The 26,457-nt window shown below is 37.9% G+C and overlaps 1 protein-coding gene and 1 pseudogene across 3 annotated transcripts in view; both read right to left on the bottom strand.

The window, feature by feature from the left end:
• The window catches only part of FAAH2 (fatty acid amide hydrolase 2), a 217,511-nt gene that overhangs the window by 114,028 nt on the left and 77,026 nt on the right, over positions 1-26,457 (bottom strand). For 2 of the 3 annotated variants that reach the window (XM_070067362.1, XM_070067361.1), the window contains one exon: positions 24,541-24,660. The exons of the other annotated variant lie outside the window; for it this stretch is intronic. In XM_070067362.1, the coding sequence (XP_069923463.1) occupies positions 24,541-24,660 (120 nt within the window). The remainder of the gene's footprint in view (positions 1-24,540; positions 24,661-26,457) is intronic. 3 annotated transcript variants of the gene reach the window in all.
• LOC127484960 (serine/threonine-protein phosphatase 2A 65 kDa regulatory subunit A beta isoform pseudogene) lies at positions 18,411-24,447 on the bottom strand (annotated as a pseudogene).

The raw sequence follows: 26,457 nt of genomic DNA, 5'->3' as shown, positions 1-26,457 counted from the left end.
CACTTCCCATGTTGGATCACTCTCCCCTTTATTTACTCCATCGGTTAGCGTTAGCAGGTACTAGACTTGTCTATGTGCTCCCTTTGACTCCCAGTCCCTTCACCATGACCAACTGTGAACTGATACTGATCACCTGGAACAGTGAGATGGCATTGGTACATGCCACCTCGATGGGATTGAATTGGAATCCCCTGGTATGCTTCCAATTGAAAATTAACTAAGATCACCTGCTTTTTAAAACCATTGATTATGAAAAGCCTGAAGATTTATTTCTTCATGATTTTTTTTCATTTTCTAATTTCACTTCCCCTAATTTTATTAATAGAAAAGCAAACATGGATATATTATCTCTGTCCTGAAAAATTAAACACCAAAAAATCACACCTCTGAATTTGATGTCTCAATTTTGACAGAAAGAAAGCCTAATAGCATAAACAAGATGACAGAAAAAAAATAATTCAGAATATAAGCACATAAATTGTTACATGCAAGTGCTTACAGTAATAAAGCAAAATGTGGAAAGAAAAGGCAAATCAGAACATAAACGTTATGAAATATGATACCAATATATTTTTAGTAAAGCTTCCATGTGGAATTAGATGTTCTTTAATGTCTTTCAATTATTTGAAAATGACACCTCAAAATAAGAATACATACTGTTATACATCGCACCCAGGAAACAGATCTTCTGTGCATGTATATAGATCACTTACATTAAAAAGGGAATATGTATAGCTTATTTTATTAAATACCAAAGTTACAAGTCTCCTAGCCTAAATCGTATACTCAGTAATCAACTTTCTCTCTGAACTAAACAAAATAAAATACACAGCAAACAGTATACCTAGCATTCACAAGTAGTTCATTTATATTCACTAAAAAAAACTGTGATATCCTCCAGTTTACATTCATGAATTCTTTCTGTCAGTAGTAGTAGTAGTATTAGTAGTAGTAATGGCATTTTGTTCAACAACACAAAACAATTCTTTCATCATTTAGAAAATCAATACATACTGCATAGTGGTTCTGAATCATAAATTTAATAATAAGATCAATTTGGCAAGATTTTTTAAAATAAATATGATTTTTAAATGTGCTCAAATTTTATGTAGATCAGTAATATTACTTCCTATTTAAAATGACAGTTCATCTTCTTGAGGTCTAACTGTTATGTAGCACTGTCTAAAGTTTAATGAAATACATTACATTATATCATGTGTCCTAAGCACACAAGTCCACTACAGTAAAATTCCAACTATATTACCATAGGACTCAAGGTAGATTAATATACTGCACTGTAGCTCAAAATACATGGAAGTCAGAAAAACAATAGTGTAGTGCTTGAGCACTAAGAGGCACTCCAAGTTCTGCTTTTAACATCATATTCACGGTCTCTTTTCTGTCTTTACCTTGAAATGGCAGAGTACCAGTAAGCATTTCAAACATAAGTACACCATATGACCACCAATCAGCACCCTGGGAATGGCCTCTCCTATTTACTACTTCAGGAGCCATATACTCTACTGTACCACAAAATGAGTAAGCCTTCTTTTCTTTTTTTTCTGTATTTTAATATTTTATTCTTTTTTTAACTTTTATTTAATGAATATAAATTTCCAAAGTACGATTTATGGATTAAAATGGCTTCCCCCACATACCGTCCCTCCCACCCACTACCCTCCCCTTTCCCACTCCCTCTCCCCTTCCATTCACATCAAGATTCATTTTCGATTATCTTAATATACAGAAGATCAGCATAGGATACATTAAGTAAGGATTTCAACAGTTTGCTCTCACACAGAAACATAAAGTGAAAAATAATAGATGATTTTTTTAAATGATGATGAAATCAGATCAGACCTATTGTCATGTTTAATCCCAGTGAGAGTCAAGTTGGGAGTTGATAATTTCTTTTTTTTTTTTTTTTACAGAGGATCAGTTTAGCATACATTAAGAAAAGATTTCAACAGTTTGCACCCCCATAGAAACACAAAGTGAAATATATTGTTTGAGTACTCGTTATAGCATTAAGTCTCAATGTACAGCACATTAAGGACAGAGATCCAACATGAGGAGTAAGTGCACAGTGACCCCTGTTGTTGACTTTACCAATTGACACACCTGTCTATGGCATCAGTAGTCTCCCTATGCTCCAGTCATGAGTTTCCAAGGCTATGGATGCCCTCTGAGTTCTCCGATTCTTATCTTGTTTAGACAAGGTCATAGTCAAAGTGGAGGTTCTCTCCTCCCTTCAGAGAAAGGTACCTCCTTCTTTGAAGACCTGTTCTTTCCACTGGGATCTCACTTGCAGAGATCTTTTGCCAGAGTGTCTTGGCTTTCCATGCCTGAAATACTCTCATGGGCTTTTCAGCCAGATCCGAATGCCTTTAGGGCTGATTCTGAGGCCAGAGTGCTATTTAGGACATCTGCCATTCTATGAGTCTGCTGAGTATCTCACTTCCCATGTTGGATCACTCTCCCCTTTATTTATTCTATCGGTTAGTGTTAGCAGGTACTAGACTTGTTTATGTGCTCCCTTTGACTCTTAGTCCTTTCATTATGATCAATTGTGAACTGAAATTGATCACTTGGACTAGTGAGATGGCCTTGGTACATGCCACCTTGATGGGATTAAATAGGAGTCCCTTGGTATGTTTCTAGCTCTACCATTTGGGCAAGTCAGCTTGAGCATGTCCCAAATTATATATCTCTTCCCTCTCTTATTCCTACACTTATGTTTAACAGGGATCACATTTCAGTTAAATTTCAACACTTAAGAATAACTGTGTATTAATTACAGAATTAAACCAGTCATATTCAGTAGAACAGACAAAAAAACTACTAAGAGGGATAATGTATTAAGTTGTTCATTAACAGTCAGGGCTATGCTGATCAAATCACCGTTTCCCATAGTGTCCATTCCACTTCAAAAGGTTTCCTTTTTGGTGTTCAGTCAGTTGTCACCGATCAGGGAGAACATATGGTATTTGTCCCTTTGGGATTGGCTTATTTCACTCAGCATGATGTGTTCCAGATTCCTCCATTTTGTTGCAAATGACTGGATTTCATTGTTTCTTACTGCGGTATAGTATTCTAAAGAGTACATATCCCATAATTTCTTTATCCAGTCTACCGTTGATGGGCATTTAGGTTGGTTCCAGGTCTTAGCTATTGTGAATTGAGCTGCAATAAACATTAAGGTGCAGACAGCTTGCTTGTTTGCCAGTTTAAATTCCTTTGGGTAAATTCCAAGGAGTGGGATGGCTGGGTCGAACGGTAGGGTTATCTTCAGGTTTCTGAGGAATCTCCAGACTGACTTCCATAGTGGCTTGACCAGTTTGCATTCCCACCAAGAGTGGGTTAGTGTCCCTTTTTCCCCACATCCTCGCCAGCATCTGTTGTTGGTAGATTTCTGCATGTGAGCCATTCTAACCGGGGTGAGGTGAAACCTCATTGTGGTTTTGATTTGCATTTCCCTGATTGCTAATGCCCTTGAACATTTTTTCATGTGCCTGTTGGCCATTTGGATATCCTCTTTTGAAAAATGTCTATTGAGGTCCTTGGCCCATCTCTTAAGTGGGTTGTTGGTTTTGTTTTTGTGGAGTTTCTTGATCTCTTTGTAGATTCTGGTTATTAACCCTTTATCTGTTGCATAGTTTGCAAATATTTTTTCCCATTCTGTCGGTTGTCTCTTCACTCTCCTGACTGTTTCTTTTGCAGTACAGAAACTTCTCAATTTGATGCAATCCCAATAGTTGATTTTGGCTTTGACTGCCTGTGCCTCCCGGGTCTTTTCCAGAAACTCTTTGCCTGTGCCAATATCTTGAAGGGTTTCTCCAATGTTTTCTAGTAACTTGATGGTGTCAGGTCGTAGATTTAGGTCTTTATTCCATGTTGAGTGGATTTTTGTGTAAGGTGTAAGGTAGGGGTCTTGCTTCATGCTTCTGCACGTGGAAATCCAGTTTTCCCAGCACCATTTATTGAATAGACTGTCCTTGCTCCAGGAATTGCTTTTAGATCCTTGATCAAATATAAGTTGGCTGTAGATGTTTGGGTTGATTTCTGGTGTTTCAATTCTGTTCCATTGGTCTATCCATCTGTTTCTGTACCAGTACCATGCTGTTTTGATTAGAACTGCCCTGTAGTATGTCCTGAATTCTGGTATTGTGATGTCTCCGGCTTTGTTTTTGTTGTACAAGATTGCTTTAGCTATTCGAGGTCTCTTGTGCCTCCATATAAATTTCAGCATCAATTTTTCCAGATCTGAGAAGAAGGTCTTCGGTATCTTGATTGGTATTGCATTGAATTTATAAATTGCTTTTGGGAGAATGGACATTTTGACGATATTGATTCTTCCAATCCATGAGCATGGAAGATTTTTCCATTTCTTGGTATCCTCTTCTATTTCTTTCTTTAAGGTTTTGTAATTTTCATCGTAGAGATCCTTAATGTCCTTGGTTAAGTTTATTCCAAGGTATTTGATTGTTTTTGTAGCTATTGTGAATGGGATTGATCTTAGAAGTTCTTTCTCAGCCATGGCATTGCCTGTGTATACAAAGGTTGTTGATTTTTGTGCATTGATTTTATACCCTGCTACTTTTCCAAAATCTTCTATGAGTTCCAATAGTCTCTTAGTAGAGTTCTTTGGGTCCCCTAAATAAAGAATCATGTCATTTGCAAAGAGGGATAGTTTGAGTTCTTCCTTCCCAATTTGTATCCCTTTAATTTCTTTTTCTTGCCTAATAGCTCTGGCTAGAACCTCCAGAACTATATTGAATAGCAGTGGTGAGAGTGGACATCCCTGTCTGGTACCAGAACTCAGTGGAAATGCTTCCAACTTTTCCCCATTCAATAGGATGTTGGCTGTGGGTTTTTCATAGATTGCTTTGATTGTATTGAGGAATGTTCCTTCCAAACCCAGTTTGCTTAGAGTTTTCATCATGAACGGGTGTTGTATTTTATCAAATGCTTTCTCGGCATCTATTGAGATAATCATATGGTTTTTCTTCTGCAGTCTGTTAATGTGGTGTATCACATTGATTGTCTTGCACACATTAAACCATCCCTGCATACCAGGGATAAATCCCACTTGGTCTGGGTGGATGATCTTTCTGATGTGTTGTTGCATTCTATTGGCGAGAATTTTATTGAGGATTTTTGCATCTATGTTCATCAGGGATATTGGTCTGTAATTTTCTTTCAGTGCTGCATCTTTTTCCGGCTTAGGAATTAAGGTGATGCTGGCTTCATAGAAAGAATTTGGGAGGATTCCATCTTTTTCGATTGTTCTGAATAGTTTGAGAAGAATTGGAGTTAGTTCTTCTTTAAATGTCTGGTAGAATTCAGCAGTGAATCCATCTGGTCCTGGGCTTTTCTTTGTTGGGAGGGCCTTTATTACTGTTTCAATTTCTGTCTCAGTTATGGGTCTGTTTAGGTTTTCGATGTCTTCCTGGTTCAATTTAGGTAGGTTGCATGTGTCCAGGAATCTATCCATTTCTGATAGGTTTCCCTGTTTGCTGGCATACAAGTCCTTGTAGTAATTTCTGATGATTCTTTTTATTTCTGTGGTGTCTGTTGTTACGTTTCCTTTTTCAGCTCTGATTTTATTGATTTGGGTCTTTTCTCTTCTTTTTTTAGTTAGTTGGGCCAATGGGGTGTCAATTTTGTTTATTTTTTTCAAAAAACCAGCTCCTCGTTTGGCTGATTTTTTGTAATGTTTTTCTTGATTCAATCCTGTTTATTTCTTCTCTGATTTTAATTATTTCTCTTCTCCTACTAGATTTGGGTCTGGTTTGCTGTAGGTTTTCTAGATCCTTGAGTTGAACTGTAAACTCAACTTTCTGGTGCCTTTCCAATTTCTTGATGTAGGCACCTATTGATATAAACTTTCCTCTTATCACTGCTTTTGCTGTGTCCCATAAGTTTTGGTATGTTGTGCTGTTATCCTCATTTACTTCCAGAAAGTTTTTGATTTCTCTTTTGATTTCTTCTATGACCCATTGTTCATTCAGGAGCATGTTGTTCAATCTCCATGTGTTTGCATATGCTCTAGGGATTCCTGAGTTGCTAATCTCCAACTTCATTCCTTTATGGTCTGAGAAGCTGCATGGTATGATTCTAATTCTTTTGAATTTGCTGAGACTTGCTTTATGGCCTAGTATGTGGTCAATCCTAGAGAAGGTTCCATGTACTGCTGAGAAGAATGTAAAATCTTTAGCTGTAGGATGGAAAGTTCTGTATATATCTGTTAGATCCATTTGGGCTATAGTGTCGTTTAAATCTACTGTCTCCTTGTTGATCTTCTGTCCTATTGATCTGTCTATTTCTGAGAGTGGAGTATTGAAGTCCCCCAGTACTATTGTATTGGGGTCTAAGTCTCCCTTTAAGTCCCTTAACAAATCTTTTAGATAAACCGGTGCCCTGTAATTCGGTGCATATGCATTGATAATTGTTATATCTTCCTGTTGAATTGATCCCTTAATCATTATGTAGTGTCCCTCTTTGTCTCTCTTAACGGTTTTTGTGGTAAAGTTTATGGTGTCTGATATTAAGATGGCTACGCCCGCTCTTTTTTCATTTCTGTTGGCATGGTATATCTTTTTCCAGCCTTTCACTTTCAGTCTGTATGGATCTTTGTTGGAAAGATGTGTTTCTTGTAAGCAGCAAATAGATGGGTTTTGTTCCTTAACCCAATCAGTCAATCGGTGTCTTTTAACTGGACAGTTCAGGCCATTCACGTTCAATGTGACTAATGATAAGTGGTAACTTTGCCCTGCCATTTGCCAAAGATAAGTTCTAATATATGCTTTGAATTCCCTGTGATCTTTTGCTGTGAGCTTTCCTTCCTTGGTTTCCTTCCTTTACCTTCTTTCATATTGATGACCGTGTTTCTTTGTTTCTGTATGTAACACATCTTTAAGCATCTTTTGCAGGGCTGGACGAGTGGCAACAAAATCTTTCAATTTCTGTTTGTTATGAAAAGTCTTTATTTAACCTTCATTCACAAATGATAGCTTTGCAGGATATAATATTCTGGGCTGGCAGTTGTTCTCTCTTAGTACCTGGGCTATATCTCGCCATTCCCTCCTAGCTTGTAGAGTTTCTGATGAGAAGTCGGCTGTGAGTCTGATTGGAGAGCCTCTGAGAGTAATCTGATGTTTCTCTCTTGCACATTTTAGGATCTTTTCTTTATGTTTCACTGTGGAGAGTTTAATTACAACGTGTCGTGGTGAGGATCTCTTTTGGTCGTGTTTATTAGGGGTTCTGTGGGCTTCCTGTACTAGGATTGCTCTGTCCTTCTCCAAACCTGGGAAATTTTCTGCTAATATCTCACTAAAAAGGCCTTCTAATCCTTTCTCCCTCTCCATGCCTTCAGGAACTCCTAGAACCCGAATGTTGGTTTTTTTAATAGTATCCTGAAGATTCCTGACAATATGTTTTAGATTCCTAATTTCCTCTTCTTTTCTTTGGTCTGACTGTATCCTTTCCTGTTCTCTGTCTTCTAAGTACGATATTCTCTCTTCTGCTTCACCCATTCTGTTTGTATAGCTCTCTATTGTGTTTTTCATTTGATCTATTGAATTCTTCACTTCAGTCACTATCCCAGTTTCCTGTTGTACTAGTCGTTTCGTTTCATTTTGACTCCTCCTTAATATTTCATTTTCACAAGAGAGATTTTCTATCTTGTTCATTAAGGATTTCTGCAGTTCAAGAATTTGTTTTTGAGAACTTCCTAATGTTGTTATCAATTTTTTGAGATCTGCTTCTTGCATTTCTTCTATATCATCATCCTCATAATCTTGAATTGGGGTGTCTTTTTCATTTGAGGGCTTCATGTTGACTTCCTTTTTTTTATTACCTTGGTTTTTGCGTTTGTTATTTGGCATATTGGAGATATTTGGTTTCTTCACTGTGGTGCTTTTTCTTGTTATACTATGACTCTAGATTAAGTGGACTATCTGTTTTTCATGGAGCCTTAGGGCTTGAGATGGGTGTGGCCTGAGAGCTCTGTTTGGTGTGCCAAGGGTGACACTCCCAGGTTAGGCGTGGTAAACCTCTCTCTCTCTCTCTATCTTTCTTTTTTTTTTTGATTGAAAAGGGAAGTTATTCTGCACAGCTGAACGAAGTTGGAGGTAGTTAGCAGGCAAATGATATACCCACAGGAGCCAGAGATCAAAAGCTCTTTCCCAAGGACCACACAGGGAATCTGTTCGGCCCTCAGAGTGGGCTCAAATTCTCCTTCAGTCTCCCACTGGGTTGCCAAAGTTACGGAATTGTAGCGTCTCTGGAGAGTACTCACGTGAATTCCGTGAGTTCTCTCCCCCACCGTCTCTTTTTTCACAGTCTCAGTTCAGTAGCACCACAAATTTACTAGGTCCTAATCTCCTGTTAATTTGCCCCACCCAGAGTCAGGTTTTTCTGCTAGGCTCAGGGCCGGTGCAGACCTGAGGTCGCTCTGCTTATGACGTATGTCCAAGATGGCGTCTGCTCTTTGTCTTGCTCGCCCTTGAGAGGTGAGCTGAGAGAGAGAAACCCGTGTCCGTACCAGTCACCTTTTTTTTTTCCTCTCCCCCCCCCCAGGGGTCGTTCCCTCTAGTCTCCTCTCTCCGCTTGCCTGCCGGTGTCTCGGGCTATTGAGGTTCGGCTCACCTCGCGTTCCAGCGCTGGTGTGTTGAGTCTGCCGCTGGTGTCCCGAACTGTGGGCTCCCACGCTCTCCACGCAGGTCCGCTCCCCTTCCAGCGCCGATGTGTGGACTCGGAGCCCTGGACGTCCCAAGTCTCCCCGCTGTTGTCTGTGTGGCACGCACTCCCCTTCGAGCACTGGCACGCAGAGCCTGCGGCTTGCGCAACTCGGTCCCGTGGCTCGGCTTCCGCGCGGTGGGCGACCTTATTCTCCCAGTGGGTCCTCCTATTCACGACCACTCAATCCAGAAGGGTTTCCTCTGCAATATTTTCCTGGTTCTTTTTTCTGAGGCTACCGTAACTCCCCTTTTATTAAACTAAATTTTCCCGGACTATCGGTGCGCGCCCTCACTATTCCGCCATCTTGGCTCCGCCCCCGCCTTCTTTTCTTGATCTATTGACTCTTTGCCGAGCCCAAAATCTGTTAACTTGATATGTCCTATTTCATCAAGCAAAATATTTTCTGGCTTCAGGTCTCTATATACAATCCCTAATTGATGCAGATGATCCAAAGCAAAGGCCAATTCAAAAAGGTAGAATTTCACATCTTCCTCTGTAAACAGAACTTCTTTGGATAATCTTGTGAAAACATCTCCTCCCCTGAGAAAATCCAATATTAAGTACAGCTTCCCTTCAGTCTAAAAGGCATAGTGCAATTTGACAATAAATGGATGATTTACTTCCACAAGTATATCTCTTTCCATCTTTGTCTGAACTCTGTCTCAAACTTTTAAAGAAGCATTTTTTAACACCTTCATTACATAGAGCTTTCCAGAATCAGGACCAGTCTTCTTTCTAACAAGAAAAACCTTTCCAAATGATCCCTGACCAAGAACCTTGAGCAACTCAAACTGTGCAGCATTTGCTTTCTCATATCCTTCTTTAACATGATGAGTGATAGGGATTTCTTTTTTTTTTTTGACAGGAAGAGTGGACAGTGAGAGAGAGAGAGGCAGAGAGAAAGGTCTTCCTTTTACTTTGGTTCACCCTCCAATAGCCACTGTGCCCAGTGTGCTGCAGCCGACACACTGCGCTGATCTGAAGCCAGGAACCAGGTGCTTCTCCTGGTCTCCCATGCAGGTGCAGGGCCCAAGGAATTGGCTATCCTCCACTGCCTTTCCGGGCCACAGCAGAGAGCTGGAAAGGAAGAGGATCGACCAGGACAGAATCCAGCGCCCTGATTGGGACTAGAACCCGGGGGTGCCAGCGCTGCAGGCGAAGGATTAGCCTATTGAGCCATGGCTCCAGCCTGGATTTCTTTAACATCTTCATCCTGGCAAAAATCTGCTTCTCCCTCTTCCATTGGCTCATCAACCATTTTAACAGCATTTACCTCACCACATGCTGCCTCCACCGAACACGTCCATTTCTTGGGCCCAGGGCTTGTCCTGAGGAGTAAACGGCAGCATCGCTCCTTCAGGAGCACTCGAACTGCTGACCACCGGAGTGGCTGCGCATCCCGTCTATCTTAGTCGATTTCTGTATGTAAACCATTCTAACCGGGGTGAGGTGAAACCTCACTGTGGTTGGTTTTGATTTGCATGTCCCTGATGGCTAGTGATCCTGAACATTTTTTCATGTGTCTGTTGACTGTTTGGATTTCATCTTTTGAAAAATGTCTACTGAGGTCCTTGGCCCATCGCTTAACTGTGTCGTTTGTTCTGTTCTTGTGGAGTTTATTGATCTCTTTGTAGATTCTGGTTATTAATCCTCTATCAGTTGCATAATTTGAAAATATTTTCTCCCATTCTGTCGGTTGCCTCTTCACTTTTCTGACTGTTTCTTTTTTTTTTTTTTCTTTTTTTTTTTTTTTTGACAGGCAGAGTGGACAGTGAGAGAGAGAGACAGAGAGAGAAAGGTCTTCCTTTGCCGCTGGTTCACCCTCCAATGGCCGCCGCTGCAGCCGGCGCACCGCGCTGATCCTGGCAGGAGCCAGGAGCCAGGTGCTTTTCCTGGTCTCCCATGGAGTGCAGGGCCCAAGCACCTGGGCCATCCTCCACTGCACTCCCTGGCCATAGCAGAGAGCTGGCCTGGAAGAGGGGCAACCGGGACAGAATCCGGCGCCCCAACCGGGACTAGAACCCGGTGTGCCGGCGCCGCAAGGTGGAGGATTAGCCTATTGAGCCACGGCGCCGGCGACTTTTCTGACTGTTTCTTTTGCTGTACAGACACTTCTCAATTTTATGTAATCCCAATTGTTAATTTTGGCTTTGACTGCCCATGCCTCTGGTGTCTTTTCCAAGAAGTCTTTGCCTGTGTTTATATCTTGCAGTGTTTCTCCAATGTTCTCTAATTATTTGATGGTGTCGGGTCATAGATTTAGATCTTTAATCCATGTTGAGTGGATTTTTGGGTATGGTGTAAGGTAGAGGTCTTTCTTCATGCTTCTGCACGTGGAAATCCAGTTTTCCCAGCACCATTTGTTGAATAGACTGTACTTGCTCCAATAATTGGTTTTAGATCCTTGATCAAATATAAGTTGGCTGTAGATGTTTGGACGGATTGCTGGTGTTTCTATTCTGTTCCATTGGTCTATCCATCTGTTTCTGTACCAGTACCATCCTGTTTTGATTACAACTGTCATGTAGTATGTCTTGAAATCTGGTATTGTGATACCTCCAGCTCTTTTTTTGTTGTACAGTATTGCTTTAGCTATTTGAGGTGTCCTGTACCTCCATATGAATTTTAGCATCATTTTTTTGAAATCTGAGAAAAATGCCTTTGGTATTTTGATTGGTATCGCATTGAATCTATAAATTGCTTTTGGGAGAACGGACATTTTGATGATGTTGATTCTTCCAATCCATGAACATGGAAGATTTTTCCAAATAGTAACTTGGAATGTAAATAGTATAAATTCTCCGATTAAAAGATACAAAATATTTGACCTGATAAAAAATAAGACCCATCTAGTTGTTGCCTACAAGAAACACACCTCACCAACCAGGATATACACAGACTGCAAGTTAGAAGATGGAAAAAGATATTCCATGCTAATGTATACAAAAACAAGCAGGTGTAGCCATCTTATTCAGACAAAATATACTTAGCACAAAAACTGCTAAAAGAGAAAAAGAATGGCACTATGTGATGATTAAAGGATCATTTCAACAGGAATATCTCACTATAATAAAGATATACGCATCCAATGCCATGGTGCCTTACATTTTAAAACAATTGTTAATAGATCTAAAGGGAGACAAGCTCCAATACAGTAGTAATGAGTGACTTCAAGACCTGATTTTCATGAATGGAGAGATAAAGTAGACAAGAAATCAACAAAGAAATAACAAAGATAATCTACACTATGTTCCAAATGGTCCCAACTGATATCGAAAAAGTTTTCATCACACAGTTACAAAATACTATACTCTACCATTTGTTGAACTCTTTACTTGGTGTACAACAAGTAACACAGAAATAAAAAAAAAATCATCATGAACTACTACAAAGAGCAATACGCCAACAAAGTGGAAAGTCTGGAAAAAATTAGGTAAATTGAGTCATGAAGGAAAGAAAAACCTAAGCAGACCAATAACCAAGAGGGAAAAGGAGTCAGTAATAAAGAGCAGAGATCAAGACATACTATAGTCACTTATGATCAAAACAGCTTGGTAATGGAAAAAAATACAGTGATGTGTAGACCAATGGAACAAAATTGAAATTCCAGAAATGAATCTACACAATTACAACCAATTTAAATTTGATGAAGTGCTAAAATTATTCCCTGGAGCAAAGATTCTCTTCAGCAAATGGTGGTGGGAAAACTGGATCTCCATGCGCAGAAATATAAAATATGAACCCTACTATAAACCTCTGCAAGTCAAAGATTTCCTGAAAAAGATTGCAGAAACAAGAAAATCGAAGCCAAAATTGACAAGCAGGATTACATCAAGTTGAGAAGCTTCTGCACCACAAAATGAACACTCAGCAAATGAAGAAGCAACGGACAAAATGGGAGAAAATATTTGCCAACTATGAAACGGATAAAGGATTAATATTCAGCATATATAAAGAGCTAAGGAAGCTCAACATCAACAAAACAAGCAATCTAGTCAAGACATGGACAAAGGGCTTAAACAGGCATTTTTCAAAAAGAAAGAAAATTCAAATAGTCAACAGACAGATGAAAGAAACGCTCAGGATCACTAGCCACTAGGGAAAAGCATATCAAAATCAAATGAGGTTTTACCTTACCCCAGTTAGAATGGCTCTCATACAGAAATCAACAAATTACAATTTTTTAAGGGTGTATGGACAAAAGTACCCTGGTCCACTGTTGGTGGGAATGTAAACTATTTCATCCGCTGTGGAAGACAGTATAGAGATACCTCAGAAATCTGAAAATAGATCTACCATATGACCCAGGCTTCTCACCTCTGGTAATTTACCCACACATGTGTCCCCCATCATGTTCCTCTTTAAAAAGACATTTCCTCGTTGACTCAAGCACCTCTTAAAACCAGAAGCTAAGTGTGAACTCCAATCCTTCACTAATAAATTTCTCAAGCATAGAGTCAAAGTTCTTTGTCAGTCCTCTTGTAATACACCCATTTTGCCTATTTTAAATCCAAGTGGGTAATATCAGATAGTTCAGGATTCTTAGGGTCAGGAATAAAGAAGTCATTCTGCTTCATCCTCTTGCACAAAATTCCTATATTATCAAGCTCAGATGCTTGAAGGTACCACTTGGTTCATAGTTTTATTCCTCACAGGTGCTTTTTATGCATACCATAACATTCAGAATCCCAGTATATGTTTGCCTTTGAATGTATTGATCCATTCTCAAATACAACATAACAGTACACATAAAGATTCCTTCTGAGGGAGAGCAATCATCTGTTTGGCAATGCAGTCATAAAGGAACTCGAGAACTCTAATTAAACTTAGAAAGCTCCTGGAGCCATTGTACAATAGATGACGTCCTCATCTATAGTCCCTAAAAGGAGCATTCAGATTAAAACATCATCAAGCTCTTAAGTATTTTAGGGGAGGTGTTGGCACTGTGGTGTAGTGAGTAAAATGAATCCTGGCTGCTCCACTTCATATCAATCTCTCTGCTATTGACTGGCAAAGCAGTGAAAGATGGCCCAGGTCCCTGGGCCCCTGCACCCATGTGAAGGACTCAGAAGAAGATCCTGGTCCCTGGCTTCAGATCAGTTCAACTCTGGTGCTTGTAGCCATTTGGGGAGTGAACCAGCAGATGGAAGACTCTCTCTCTCTCTCTCTTTCTCTCTTTCTCTATTGCTCTCCCTCTGCCTCTCTGTAACAAAGTCTCCTCAACTAAAACCCGTGTTTCCAGACAGGAATTAATCATTTCGTGATGTGCCTGGACTCTTGGAAAGCATGCCCTCTCAATAAGTGAAATGAGCCATATTATGTATAAGACCAAGAAACATTCAAGGGAACTCCTGAGAATAACACACTTGTGCAGGATGTGCTCTATAGGATTTTTCTTGATAGCTAAACCCTTGTGTGAGGCCTTTTTTAAAGATTTATTTATTCATTTATTTATTTGCAGATTTGTGATTTCAATGTGCTATAGAAAGGGAGAAACAGAAAATGATTGCTTAATTAGGGAGTAGGTGGAATGACTGCAATTCTTATTCACTGTTATTGTGCCTGTAAAGTGATAAAGCCAATTTGCAAATAGATTTGTCAGTTTCTTAAGATAAAAATTTACCTATCATATCAGCTAGTCATTATTACATTTGTAGATATTTACCCAAGACATCTTAATATATGTCCATAAAAAGATATTTACATGAATGATCATAGCCATATTACTTCTAGTCAAAAACTAGAAACAACTGAAATGTCCATCAATAAGTGAGTGAATAAACAAATTGGGTTTTATCCATACAATGAAATGCTACTCAGAAATAAAGAAGGAATTACTATAATGTGGATGAATCTTAAAGACAATATGCTGAATCAAGCTACCTATCCAACAAAGAGGTAATATCCAGAATACATTAGCAGCTCAAAAAACTCAACAACAGCAACAACAAATCCAGTTAAGAAATGGGCAAATGACCTCAACAGACAGTTTTCAAAAGAAGAAATACAAATTTACAACAAATAATCAAAAAATGTTCAACATCACTAATGTCAGTAAAATGCAACTCAAAACCACAATGAGGTATCATCTCATCCATGGCAGCATGGCTATTATCCAAAAGACAGGGAGTAACAAATGCTGGTGAGGATGTGAAGAAAGGGATACCCTTACATACTGAAGATAGGAATGTAAATTAGTCCAGCCACTATGGAAAAGAGTATGGAAATATCTTTAAAAAACCGGAAATAGACTTTCCATAGGATCCAGCAATGTCTACTACTGAGTATATATCCAATATGCATGAACACATTCTATCAAAGAGTTACTTGCACCACCTTGTTTATAGCAGCACTGCTCACAATAGCCAAAATGTAGAATCAACCAAGGTGTGCATCATCAGATGAAAGAATAAAAATGTGGCATGCACACACACACACACACAATGAAATATTATTCTACTATGAAAAGAATGAAATTCTATCATTTGGATCAAATGCATGCAACAGGAAGACATCATTTTGAATGAAATAGTTCAAACACAGAAAGACAAATAATGCATGGTCTCCCTTATATGTGAAACTTAAAATATAAAAAAAAGAAGAGCAAATTATCTGTGTGTATCTGTATTGCTGCAATTATGTTTTTTGTCAAACTTGGTTTTATATCTTTGTCAAACCAATGGTTAAGAATGATATACTGACAGCACCGCGGCTCAGTAGGCTAATCCTCCACCTTGCGGCACCGGCACACCAGGTTCTAGTCCCCGTCGGGGTGCCGGATTCTGTCCCGGTTGCCCCTCTTCCAGGCCAGCTCTCTGCTGTGGCCAGGGAGTGCAGTGGAGGATGGCCCAAGTACTTGGGCCCTGCACTCCATGGGAGACCAGGATAAGTACCTGGCCCCTGCCATCAGATCAGCACGGTGCGCCAGCCACAGCATGCCGGCGGCGGCCATTGGAGGGTGAACCAAAGGCAAAATGAAGACCTTTCTCTCTGTCTCTCTCTTTCACTGTCCACTCTGCCTGTCAAAAAAAAATAATAATGATATGCTACTATATCATTAATATACATTAATCCTAGTTTTGATTATATGTGATTATTTTAAAATGTACTGTATATTTCTGCGTACTATTTGTTGAATAAGAAAAGAAGTTGAAAAAAAGAAGCTGAATAAGAGGAAATTGTGTGTGTGAGGGAGGGAAGAGTGAGCAGTATCATTTTGCTACTGAATCTGCATATATGAAATAAATGAAATTTGCTGACATTAAAAAATTCTAACAATTAAAAAAAGAAAACCAAAAAATACTGTCTGAGTGAAATGGACATCTTCTAATTGGCATATTGCTTATACTCTTTGCTTATATTACCATTAAACTAGGGTCTTTTTACTTTTGACTTGTTGAACACTTTATTCAGTGGGACATTAAGCCTTTGGCAATAATGTAAATTAAATATATTATCTCAAAAAATTTAAAATACAGCAATGAAGGAAGGAAGGAAGGTAGGAAAAAGACAACAGATCTGTTCTCTTTATACTAATAATTTTTAAAAATTAAGAAGAAAGAATAAGCATCATTATATTGTTAGAATTGTTGCCATGAACTACATTGAATCTATTCTCTTTGTATTAATATCACATTAAAGAGGAAATTTAAGAGAATTATGTTGTAGGAATTATTCATTTGTTGTGACTGATAATCTAATAATAAATTCCTGAAAAAATAAAATCTCAGGTATAAACAATCCATAATTTTTAAAATGAAACCAATGGTTTAATTTTAGAATTTGAATCACTACAAAATGGAGTAGTACAAATTGTATGATTCCATTTATATCAAACAGGAGGAACTGAAAACTAGTCTATAGTGACAGAAAACAGATAGGTGGTTGCAGGTGGGTATGATAGCTGTGGATGGGGGACATGATTCTATTTAATTGTGTGATTTTTTTAAAAGCTACCGTGCAATTTATCAAGGACAAGATTTTCATATTGGAAGAAGAATCTGGTAAAGAAGAAGAAATCCGTACCATAGTAGACCAGTGGTTCTAGGGCTCATTAAAAACACAAAACTGCAATCTTAGAATGAAACAGCAGAGCTTACTACCTATTAGGAGTTACTAAAGGTTTCTCAGGAGACAGATATGGAGAGAGAAGTTTTGAATACCTAGTGTTGAGCTGTTTAAATTCATTAAAGTTTTAACATCACGTGTTATCAAAAAGATACATCTGTGCCCTGGCTTCTGAATGCCATTACAGTCAAAATTTAGCAAATAAAAACAAAGCAATCAATACATTAATCCTAGGCTTCCACATTCCCATTTAACATGAGACACTTAAGCAGACCCATTTATAATCCAGAAAAACGTGGCTTTCACTACAATCAGATCTCAGTATATCTCCAAAATAAAATAGAACTCTTATAAAATAAGTTATTCTAAACCATGAATGTTTAATCTTGCAATGATGAAAAGACATAGAGATTAAAGTAAATATCAAGAGAATCGCTCTACTCTAAGTTGGCCTAAGTCATCCAGACTTTGGTTTAAAAAGTGGTCGGGGCCTGATGAAATGGTGAGGATGGAGGTTCCCAGATTCTCAGAAGACAATCATGAGATTACTGAATGTGAAGAATTTGTCATGAGAAATGTCTTAAATAATGCTCTGAACAGTGAAGAAAAGTAAAAAATCCAGTACCATTTGCTCTCCAGAAAGAATCAAGTCACTGAAATTTGATTTCTTCTAAGTTGTTGCAATTTGTTTGGATGGAAATTTGAAGGTTTTATACTTTCTCTTAATACAGTTTAATAGCACATTAACTAAAAATCTGCGATTAGAATTGAATAACAGCCTTCCTGTTCCTTGTTAAACCAATGTAAGAATTATATCTTCCTGTGCAAACTATTAGACATCATGTTTTCATCATGAGGTAGCATCAGCTTAACTACTCCTGCTAAGCATCAATATCAAGAATTGGTCCAGAGTTTGTAAATATACGGCTGTATTGAAAGTTCATTTGCTATTTTGTCTCCTGTTATTTCAAATAAAAGGGGAAGCACTTATTTAGTCGTTATTTCCTGATACAAGCTTCATTCAGTGCATTAATGCAGAATAAAATTGTCATTCCATGCAAGTATTTAGGAACATTGACCATTACTAATACTTTGGGAACAATAATATTTTGAGTACCAAATTTCTGAACTAGTTTCATGAGGATGTTGGCGACAATCTCTCAGATAACATACATGTGATCCACTGCTAGGTGTGGGGAGCAACTCAGACTAGACTGTTACTCGAATTAAGACTTATTCTATGCATCTGCTTTCCCACAATATGGCACTAGGAGAGGAGGAAACAGCTTCTACACAGCTGCCTCCAGTTCAACCAATAAACAGCAGGACCTGCTCCTGATTGGAGGAGAGCAGCGTACTCGGCCTGTGGGTAGCAGAGTTGGGATTGGCAGAAGAGGACTATAAAGGAGGAGAGAGACAACATGCACCAGGAACATCTATCTGAAGGAACACCTGAGCAGCCCCCGAGAGAGCCGGCCGGCAATGTGCCGCTCCCCTGCGGAAGTGGGGAAAGTGGCAGGGGGCCCGCCCCTCCACGGAGGTGGAGGGACGGTAGCCAACCCGGGAAGAACCAGCAGCAAACCCGAGGAGGGCCGAGCAGACGGAAGAACAGCGCAGGGTCCTGTGTCGTTCCTCCACGAAGATGGGGAGCGACAGCTAGGACCTATATCAAGAATTCAGCATTTCATCAAAGAACTCCATACCCAGCTGGCCTGAAAACAGTGTCATATACTCAATCATGACCAGCCCAAATCTCCACTTCGCATCTTAACTTAGTTCCACCGTGAAAGGAAGAAGAGACTGGGAGAACTGGCAGATTAAATTTATTTCATTTACACAGTCCAAATCGGACATAAACTAATTTCAGAACACTCATCCCTTAACTGAGCAAAAAAATAGGGTAGAAGATATTCAATGGTATTCTCTTTGCCTAAAATGGTAGACAATCCCATAATTGCAAATGACAGAGCTATTTGATAACTTGATTAGTGCCAGTTACTAATTCCTTTATATTGAACGTAATTATGGTCTCTCTGTCTCTAAAAGCAAGGATTTGCGAATTTCTCTTTGTGGGCATCAACTGCTCGTACATGAGCTTTACAGTTTTAAGTAAGTTCTGAAAGGTGAGAGTCAAGTTATTTAGAGTGAATTTAAGATCTGTGACTTTCTGGAGCTCTGAAATTTTGTCAGCTATCATATTAAAAACTCACTAAAATTTATCTTCTGCTGTTTATCAGTGTAGACGTCACCACAGCCTCACAGTCAACCTAAGACAGTACTTGGCTGATACTGATCCAAGCTTCCACAGTTAGATGGCACACTGAATCCTGTTCATCTGAAGTTAGAGTAGTTAAAAATGGAATAATTTCACTTTTCACACTAATTCCAAAACTTTCACAAATTCACATATTTTGGTAGCAACAGCACATGTTACCATTGGTATATCATCTGAGCAGAAGGAATGAAAGTGCTGTCCTGGGACAGCAAACACTAAACAAAATAGATGCAGACATGTGACATGAAGCAATCCCCAATTACTAAGCATCTCCCCAGAGGGGTAAAATGAGCTTCAAGAGCAGCAGGAGAATACTCCTGGGAGAGCTGCCTGAGGGACTCCACAGTCTTATTGTGAGTAATGGTCTCTTCCACTGTAGCCAGACATTCCAATGGTGGCAGTAAAAAGTGGACAAGTCAGAACCTCCGATCAAGCTGATTAAATTTCCTAGCTGCTCTACAAGAGCTAATTGTACCTCATTTTCATCATAAATTGAATCAGTAAGAAAGGGTAGTGGTTCATTTCTTTTCTACTCCAAGTGTGATAACAGTTGTTGATATGCTTTTAATACTACTGAAATGGAGATTTATGTCCTCATTTCAGCTAGTTTATTAAAACCATGATCTAGCATAACCAATGTTCTCTATCTATATCCATTGGCCCCTGGCAGGTCAGGGACACTATGTTCTCTCTCCTCTAGATGGGAAGCATGATGCTGAAAGACTATTAAGAGACTTTGGGGATGAAGAATCTGTTCATTTCTTTAATTGTAGACGGATTAACGGTATGTTCACATGTCAAAACTTTTCAAATTGTAGGCTTTAAATATGTATTGTTTATTGTGTGTCAATTATTTCACAATCAGTCAAAAAACTGAAACCTGGGGAGCAGGTATTTAGCATTATGCATAATACACTTGCATGCCTCATTATAGTGTCTGAGTTAGATTTCTGGCTCTGGTTATTCATTACAACTTCCCATTAAGAAAGAACCTGGAAGTTGTCATGACGGTTCAAGTACTTTTCCCACACAAGAGATCTGAATTGCATTCCTGGCTTCTTTATTTGGTTCTGTCCCTAGCCCAATCCTGGCCATTGTGGGCATCTGGGGAGTGAGCCATTAATGGGAGTCTCCACTTACATTTTCTGTCTCTGTATCTCAAATTAAAAAAAGAAAACCTAATTAAACAGCTCTTTATTTTTTTATCTTTTATTTAATGAATATAAATTTCCAAAGTACGACTCATGGGTTAAAATGGCTTCCCCCCCTATACCGTCCCTCCCACCCACAACCCTCCCCTTTCCCACTCCCTCTCCCCTTCCATTCACATCAAGATTCATTTTCGATTATCTTAATATACAGAAGATCAGCTTAGTATACCTTAAGTAAGGATTTCAACAGTTTGCTCCCACACAGAAACATAAAGTGAAAAATAATAGATGATTTTTTTTTAAAATGATGATGAAATCAGATCAGACCTATTGTCATGTTTAATCCCAGTGAGAGTCAAGTTGGGAATTGATAATTTCTTTCTTTTTTTTTTACAGAAGATCAGATTAGTGTACATTAAGTAAAGATTTCAATCGTTTGCACCCCCATAGAAACACAAAGTGAAATATACTGTTTGAGTACTCGTTATAGCATTAAGCCTCAGTGTACAGCACATTAAGGACAGAGATCCTACATGAGGAGTAAGTGCACAGTGACTCCTGTTGTTGACTTTACAAATTGACACTCCTGTTTATGGCATCAGTAATCTCCCTATGCACCAGTCATGAGTTTCCAAGGCTATGGAAGCCCCTTGAGTTCTCCGACTCTTATCTTGTTTAGACACGGTCATAGTCAAAGTGGAGGTTCTCTCCTCCCTTCAGAGAAAGGCACCTCCCTCTTTGAAGACCTGTTCTTTCCACTGGGATCTCACTCACAGAGATCTTTTTGCCAGAGTGTCTTGGCTTTCCATGCCTGAAATACTCTCATGGGCTTTTCAGCCAGATCCGAGTGCCTTTAGGGCTGATTTAAACAGCTCTTTAATTAACACACAATTAATCTTAGGTGTTTAAATTTAACTGAAAAGTGATCGCTGTTAAATATAAGAGTGGGAATAAGAGAGGGGGGAGATGTACAGTTCAGCACATGCTCAATCAGACTTGCCCCAAATGATAGAGTTAGAAACGAGCCAGAGGATTCCAATTCAATCCCATCAAGTTGGCATGTACCAATGCTTCTCACTAGTCAAAGTGATCAGTTTCAGTTCACAATTGACCATAATGATAGGACTAAGAGTCAAAGGTATCACATAAACAAGACTAGTGTCTTCTAATACTAACTGATAGAATTAAAAAGGAGAGAACGATCCAACATCGGAAGCAGGATACACAACAGACTCATAGAATGGCAGTTGTCCTACACAACACTCTGGCCTCAGAACCAGCCCTTAAGGCATTCAGATCTGGCTGAAGAGTCCATGAGAGTATTTTAGGCATAGAAAGGCAAGACACTCTGGCAAAAAAAAATAACCTAAATGAAAGATCTCTGGGAGTGAGATCCCAGCGGAAAGAAAGGCCATCAAAGAAGGAGGTGCCTTTCACTGAAGGGAGGAGAGAACTTCCACTTTGACTACGACCTTGTCTAAATAAGATCAGAGTTGGCAAACTGAAAAGGCTTCCATAGGCTTGGCAACTCATGACAAGAGCCGAGGGTGATTACTGATGTCATAAACAAGAGTGTCAATTGTTAAGTCAACAACAGGAGTCACTCTGCACTTACTCCCCATGTGGGATCTCTGTCCTTCATGTGTTGTACTCTGTGAATTAACGGTATAACCAGTACTCAAACAGTTTGTTTCACTTTGTGTTTCTGTGTGGGTGCAAACTGTTGAAATCTTTACTTAATGTATACTAAATTGATTTTCTGTATGTAAATATAATTGAAAATGAATTTTGATGTGCATGGGATGGGAAAGGGAGTGGTAGATGGGATGGTTGCAGGTGGGAGGGAGGTTATGGGGAGAAAAAGCCACCGTAATCCAAAAGTTGCACTTTGGAAATTTATATTTATTAAATAAAAGTTAAAAAAAAAAAAACCAAACATATAACTATGATTTAATATTTGTGTACTTAAAATTAAGAACTTAGAATAAGAATGAAGTAGTTTTGGGTACAGGTTTAAAATGTCTTTAACTTTTTTATTAAAATGAGCACATGGTATATAAAATATTTTTAAAATGATAATTCCTTATATATATAAGAGTACCTTGAAAGAGGAATTTTTAATCATTCATATAGAATAAACAAGTTTGAATTTTTTGAATAATAATTGGACAAATTCCTTAAGATATTTCAGTTATTCTGTTTTTGAGAAGTTACATCAAAAAGATAATGTGAAATACAAAGCGAACTTTAAAAATATGCATACATGTTAACCATTATTCCATTTCCAGTAATTAATTCTCAGGGTCCAATAAAGAGATATATATAACATGAGTTAAGAATAAGATATTGGTCTCTAACAATAATATAATAAAGGTTTTGAACCAATACAAGCATCCCAAGATAAAGGATTTGTAGAATAATTTATAGGGCATCCAAATGGTATATGTAAATAAGCACCCACTGAAATATTTTCAATTCATTTTAATAGAATAGGAAAATTGCAGATATAAATCATAGAGGGTGGTAAATGAAGTTACAAATCAGTATGTACAATATGACCCCTATTTTGAAAAAAAAAAGAAAATGCTTCAGCATATGTGGGGTGTATGCATATGTGTATGTGTATGTGTGTGTATTCTTAAGCATATCTGTACTTATGTCGGTGAGACGGCAGATGTTAATTTCTCTGTGCCTATGTCTGTGTTTGTGGGTGGGAGTTCATATGTAATAGAAAACACACAGTGCCTGAAAGATATTATGCATAAAGACAAACTAATACATGTCAAAAAAAACATACACAAATAAAAGAAATTAGAATCATGCGAGAGAATCACAACACAATCCCATCAAGGTGGCATGTACCAATGCCATCTCACTAGTCAAAGTGATCAATTTCAGTTCACAGTTGATCACACTGATAGGTCTAGCAGTCAAAGGGATCACACAATCAAGTATAGTGTCTGATAATACTAGCTGATAGAATCAAAAATGGAGAGAACGATCCATCATGGGAAGCGGGATTCACAGCAGACTCATAGAATGGAAGATGTCTTAAATAGCACTCTAGCCTCAGAATCAGCCCTTAAGGCATTCGGATATGGCTGAAGAGCCCATGAGAGCATTTTAGGCATGGAAAGCCAAGACACCTGGAAAAAAAAAAAAAAGACCTAAATGGAAGATCTCTGCGAGTGAGATCCCAGTGGAAAGAACGGGGCCATCAAAGAAGGAGGTACCTTTCTCTGAAGGGAGGAGAGAACTTCCACTTTGACTATGACACTGTCAGAATAAGATCGAAGTCGGCGAACTCAAAAGGCTTCCATAGCCTTGGCAACTCATGACTAGAGCCTAGGGAGATTATTGACACCATAAACAAGAGTGTCAAATTGTTAAGTCAACAACAGGAGTCACTGTGTACTTACTTCTCATGTGGGCTCTGTGCTTAGTGTGTTGTCCAATGTGAAGTAATGCTATAACTAGTACTGAAACAGTATTTTACACTTTGTGTTTCTGTGTGAGTGCAAACTGATGAAATTTTTACTTAATATATACTGAATTGATCTTCGTTATATAAAGATAATTGAAAATGAATCTTGATGTGAATGGAATGGGAGAGGGAGCGGGAGATGGGAGGGGTGTGAGTGGGAGGGAAATTATGGGGGGGAGCCATTGTAATCCATTAACCGTACTTTGAAAATTTATATTTACTAAATAAAAAATAAATTAAAAAAATAAATTAAAAAAGTATACCAGAGAAGTTATGAATTAATTTTTGCAGGTGAAATTGAGTGAATTTTTGTATTTTCTTCTTCATTTTAATTAATTTACCAAATTGTCAACAATGAACATGTGTTGTTTCTATAATAAAAGCCTTGTTTATGCTAAAAATTGTTTTTAGGTGACAGAATTATCTTTTTTATTTTACATACTAATTTGTGGAGTTTTTCTTATATGTTTTAAGTATGGAGAAATCAAATTTAATATATATATATCAGTTTGTGCACTGTGTAGAAGACAGTCTGGTAATTAATGCTGGGTCTGAATCCTAGAAATATAATTTGCTTAATTGTATTTGTGGAAGGTTTACTTACTCTTCTTGAGCTTTGAATATGCCACCTTTAAATCAATATATCTTCCTGAAAGTGTTACTGTATTAAATAATTTTTCATAATATTCATTATTTGTGAGCATCTTGAGGACCACTTTATATATCATTCATCCTAATAAGCAAGATTAGTATGCTAGGAACAAAATACATGGATCTGAACTATAAAATTAGAGCCACCCTTCTCACCATTTTAAGATTACCTGGGGAAGGTTTGTGTCCAAAAACACCATTGAAGAAAGCTGGCATGCGAATACTGCCACCAATATCAGAGCCCACACCAATCACTGAACAGGCAGCAGCCAGGGTGCAGCCCTCACCACCTAGACAAAATGCAAAATACTCATTTAAAATAAGGAAATTAGCTAAAATACGATTTCCATAGAATATATTTGTCCAAATTTAACTTTTAAACTTTCAGTGTCTTTAGGTCTAATTCTCTTGTAGACAGAAATATATTTGGATGATGGCTTTAATCTCTTATGCCAATCTATATATTTTACATAGATTCATCACTTCACATTTAATTACTGTCAAGAAAAAAACTTATGAAATTATTATTTGTTTACTATGTGTCTTATGGTTTTTGTGCTCCAATTCTTCCATTATCTCCATTACTGCCATCATTTCTGTTTATTTGAACTTTTTTAATGGCATTATTTTTCATTTATTGCATTTTGGAGCCTTCATGGTGACTGAAGAAAACATTGTAAAGTTATAATAAATTGTAAATTTATACAGCTAACTGATTTTGTACAGCATTCTTTTCCTATACAGCTCCATTCCATCCCTTTATGTAACTGGTGTCACAAATTACATCATTCCACATTACACTATGTGTAAGTGGGTTTATATTAATTATACATTAATATATAATATGTAATATTAACCTAAGTTTGTAATTAATTGCATGAATTGTCCTTTAAATTTCATATAAATAAAGGCTGTATTACAAATCCAAATTACACTAATACTGGCATGAATATTTGCTGTGTATTCATCTTTATTAGAAGTATTTTTTATTTTCATATGCCACTGAGTTACTCTCTAGCATCCATTCATTTAAAGTTTAGCACTTTAAAATTTTTTATTAACAAGAATCATACAAATTTGGGCTATGTTGTGATATTTCAATACAATATATACTGATGAAATCAGGCTAATCAACATTTCCACTAGTTTGACATTACTTTATGATTGGAGGTGTGGAAATCCTTTCTTCTATTTGTTCATAAAATAAATTCTAGGTTATTATGAACTGTAGTCACCCAACTACACTAGGAGCTTATTCCTTCATTCTAATTGTGATTTGATACCCATTATCCAAACCACCACTATACCTCTCACCCTTACCAGCCACTAGCAATCACCATTATGTGTTCAGATTGAGAGTTTTTGTTTATTGCTTTTTGTTTTTCAACTTCACATGTGACAGAGATCATGCAGTACTTGTTTTTCTGTGTCTGGCTTATTTCATTTATAATTTCATCCACTTCCATCCATTTTGCTGCAAATGACAGGATTTCATTCTCTTTAATTTATGAATAACAGTCCATTGTGTATATATAAAACATTTCCTTTATACACTCATTTGATGATGTATAACATGGTTATTCCGTATCTTAGCTGTTATGTATAGTGCCATAACAAAGTACAGCAGATATCTCTGACAAAATGATTTCATGTCTTTTGAATATATACCCAGTAGTGGAATTGCCAGATCATATGACAGTTTTATTTCTGCTTTGTAAGAAATCTCTGCAATGTTTTCCACAGCAGTTGTACTAATTCACATCCCCACCAATAGTGTCTAAGAGTTCACCTTTCTGTACATTCTTGCCAGCACTTTTTATTTCTCTTTGGTAATAATCATTCCAACAGGACTGAAGTGATAGATCTTCATGGTCTTCATTTTCATTTTTTAGATGACCAGTGATAATATATTTTCATAAACTTTTTGGCCATATGAAGTTAATCTTTTGATGAATGCATAATCAGTCATGTTTTCCATTGGTTGGATGGTTGTTGAGCTTTGGGAACTATGGACACATTCTAGACATGAATCCTTTGTTGCACAAGTAGCTTTAAAATACATTTTTCTGCATTTGTTGAGATGATCA

This window comes from Oryctolagus cuniculus, chromosome X (genome assembly GCF_964237555.1).
Source record: "Oryctolagus cuniculus chromosome X, mOryCun1.1, whole genome shotgun sequence".
NCBI classification, from domain to species: Eukaryota; Metazoa; Chordata; class Mammalia; order Lagomorpha; family Leporidae; genus Oryctolagus; species Oryctolagus cuniculus.
The sequence above is the reverse complement of the archived record's forward strand: the minus strand, read 5'-3'. Positions and strand labels throughout refer to the sequence as shown.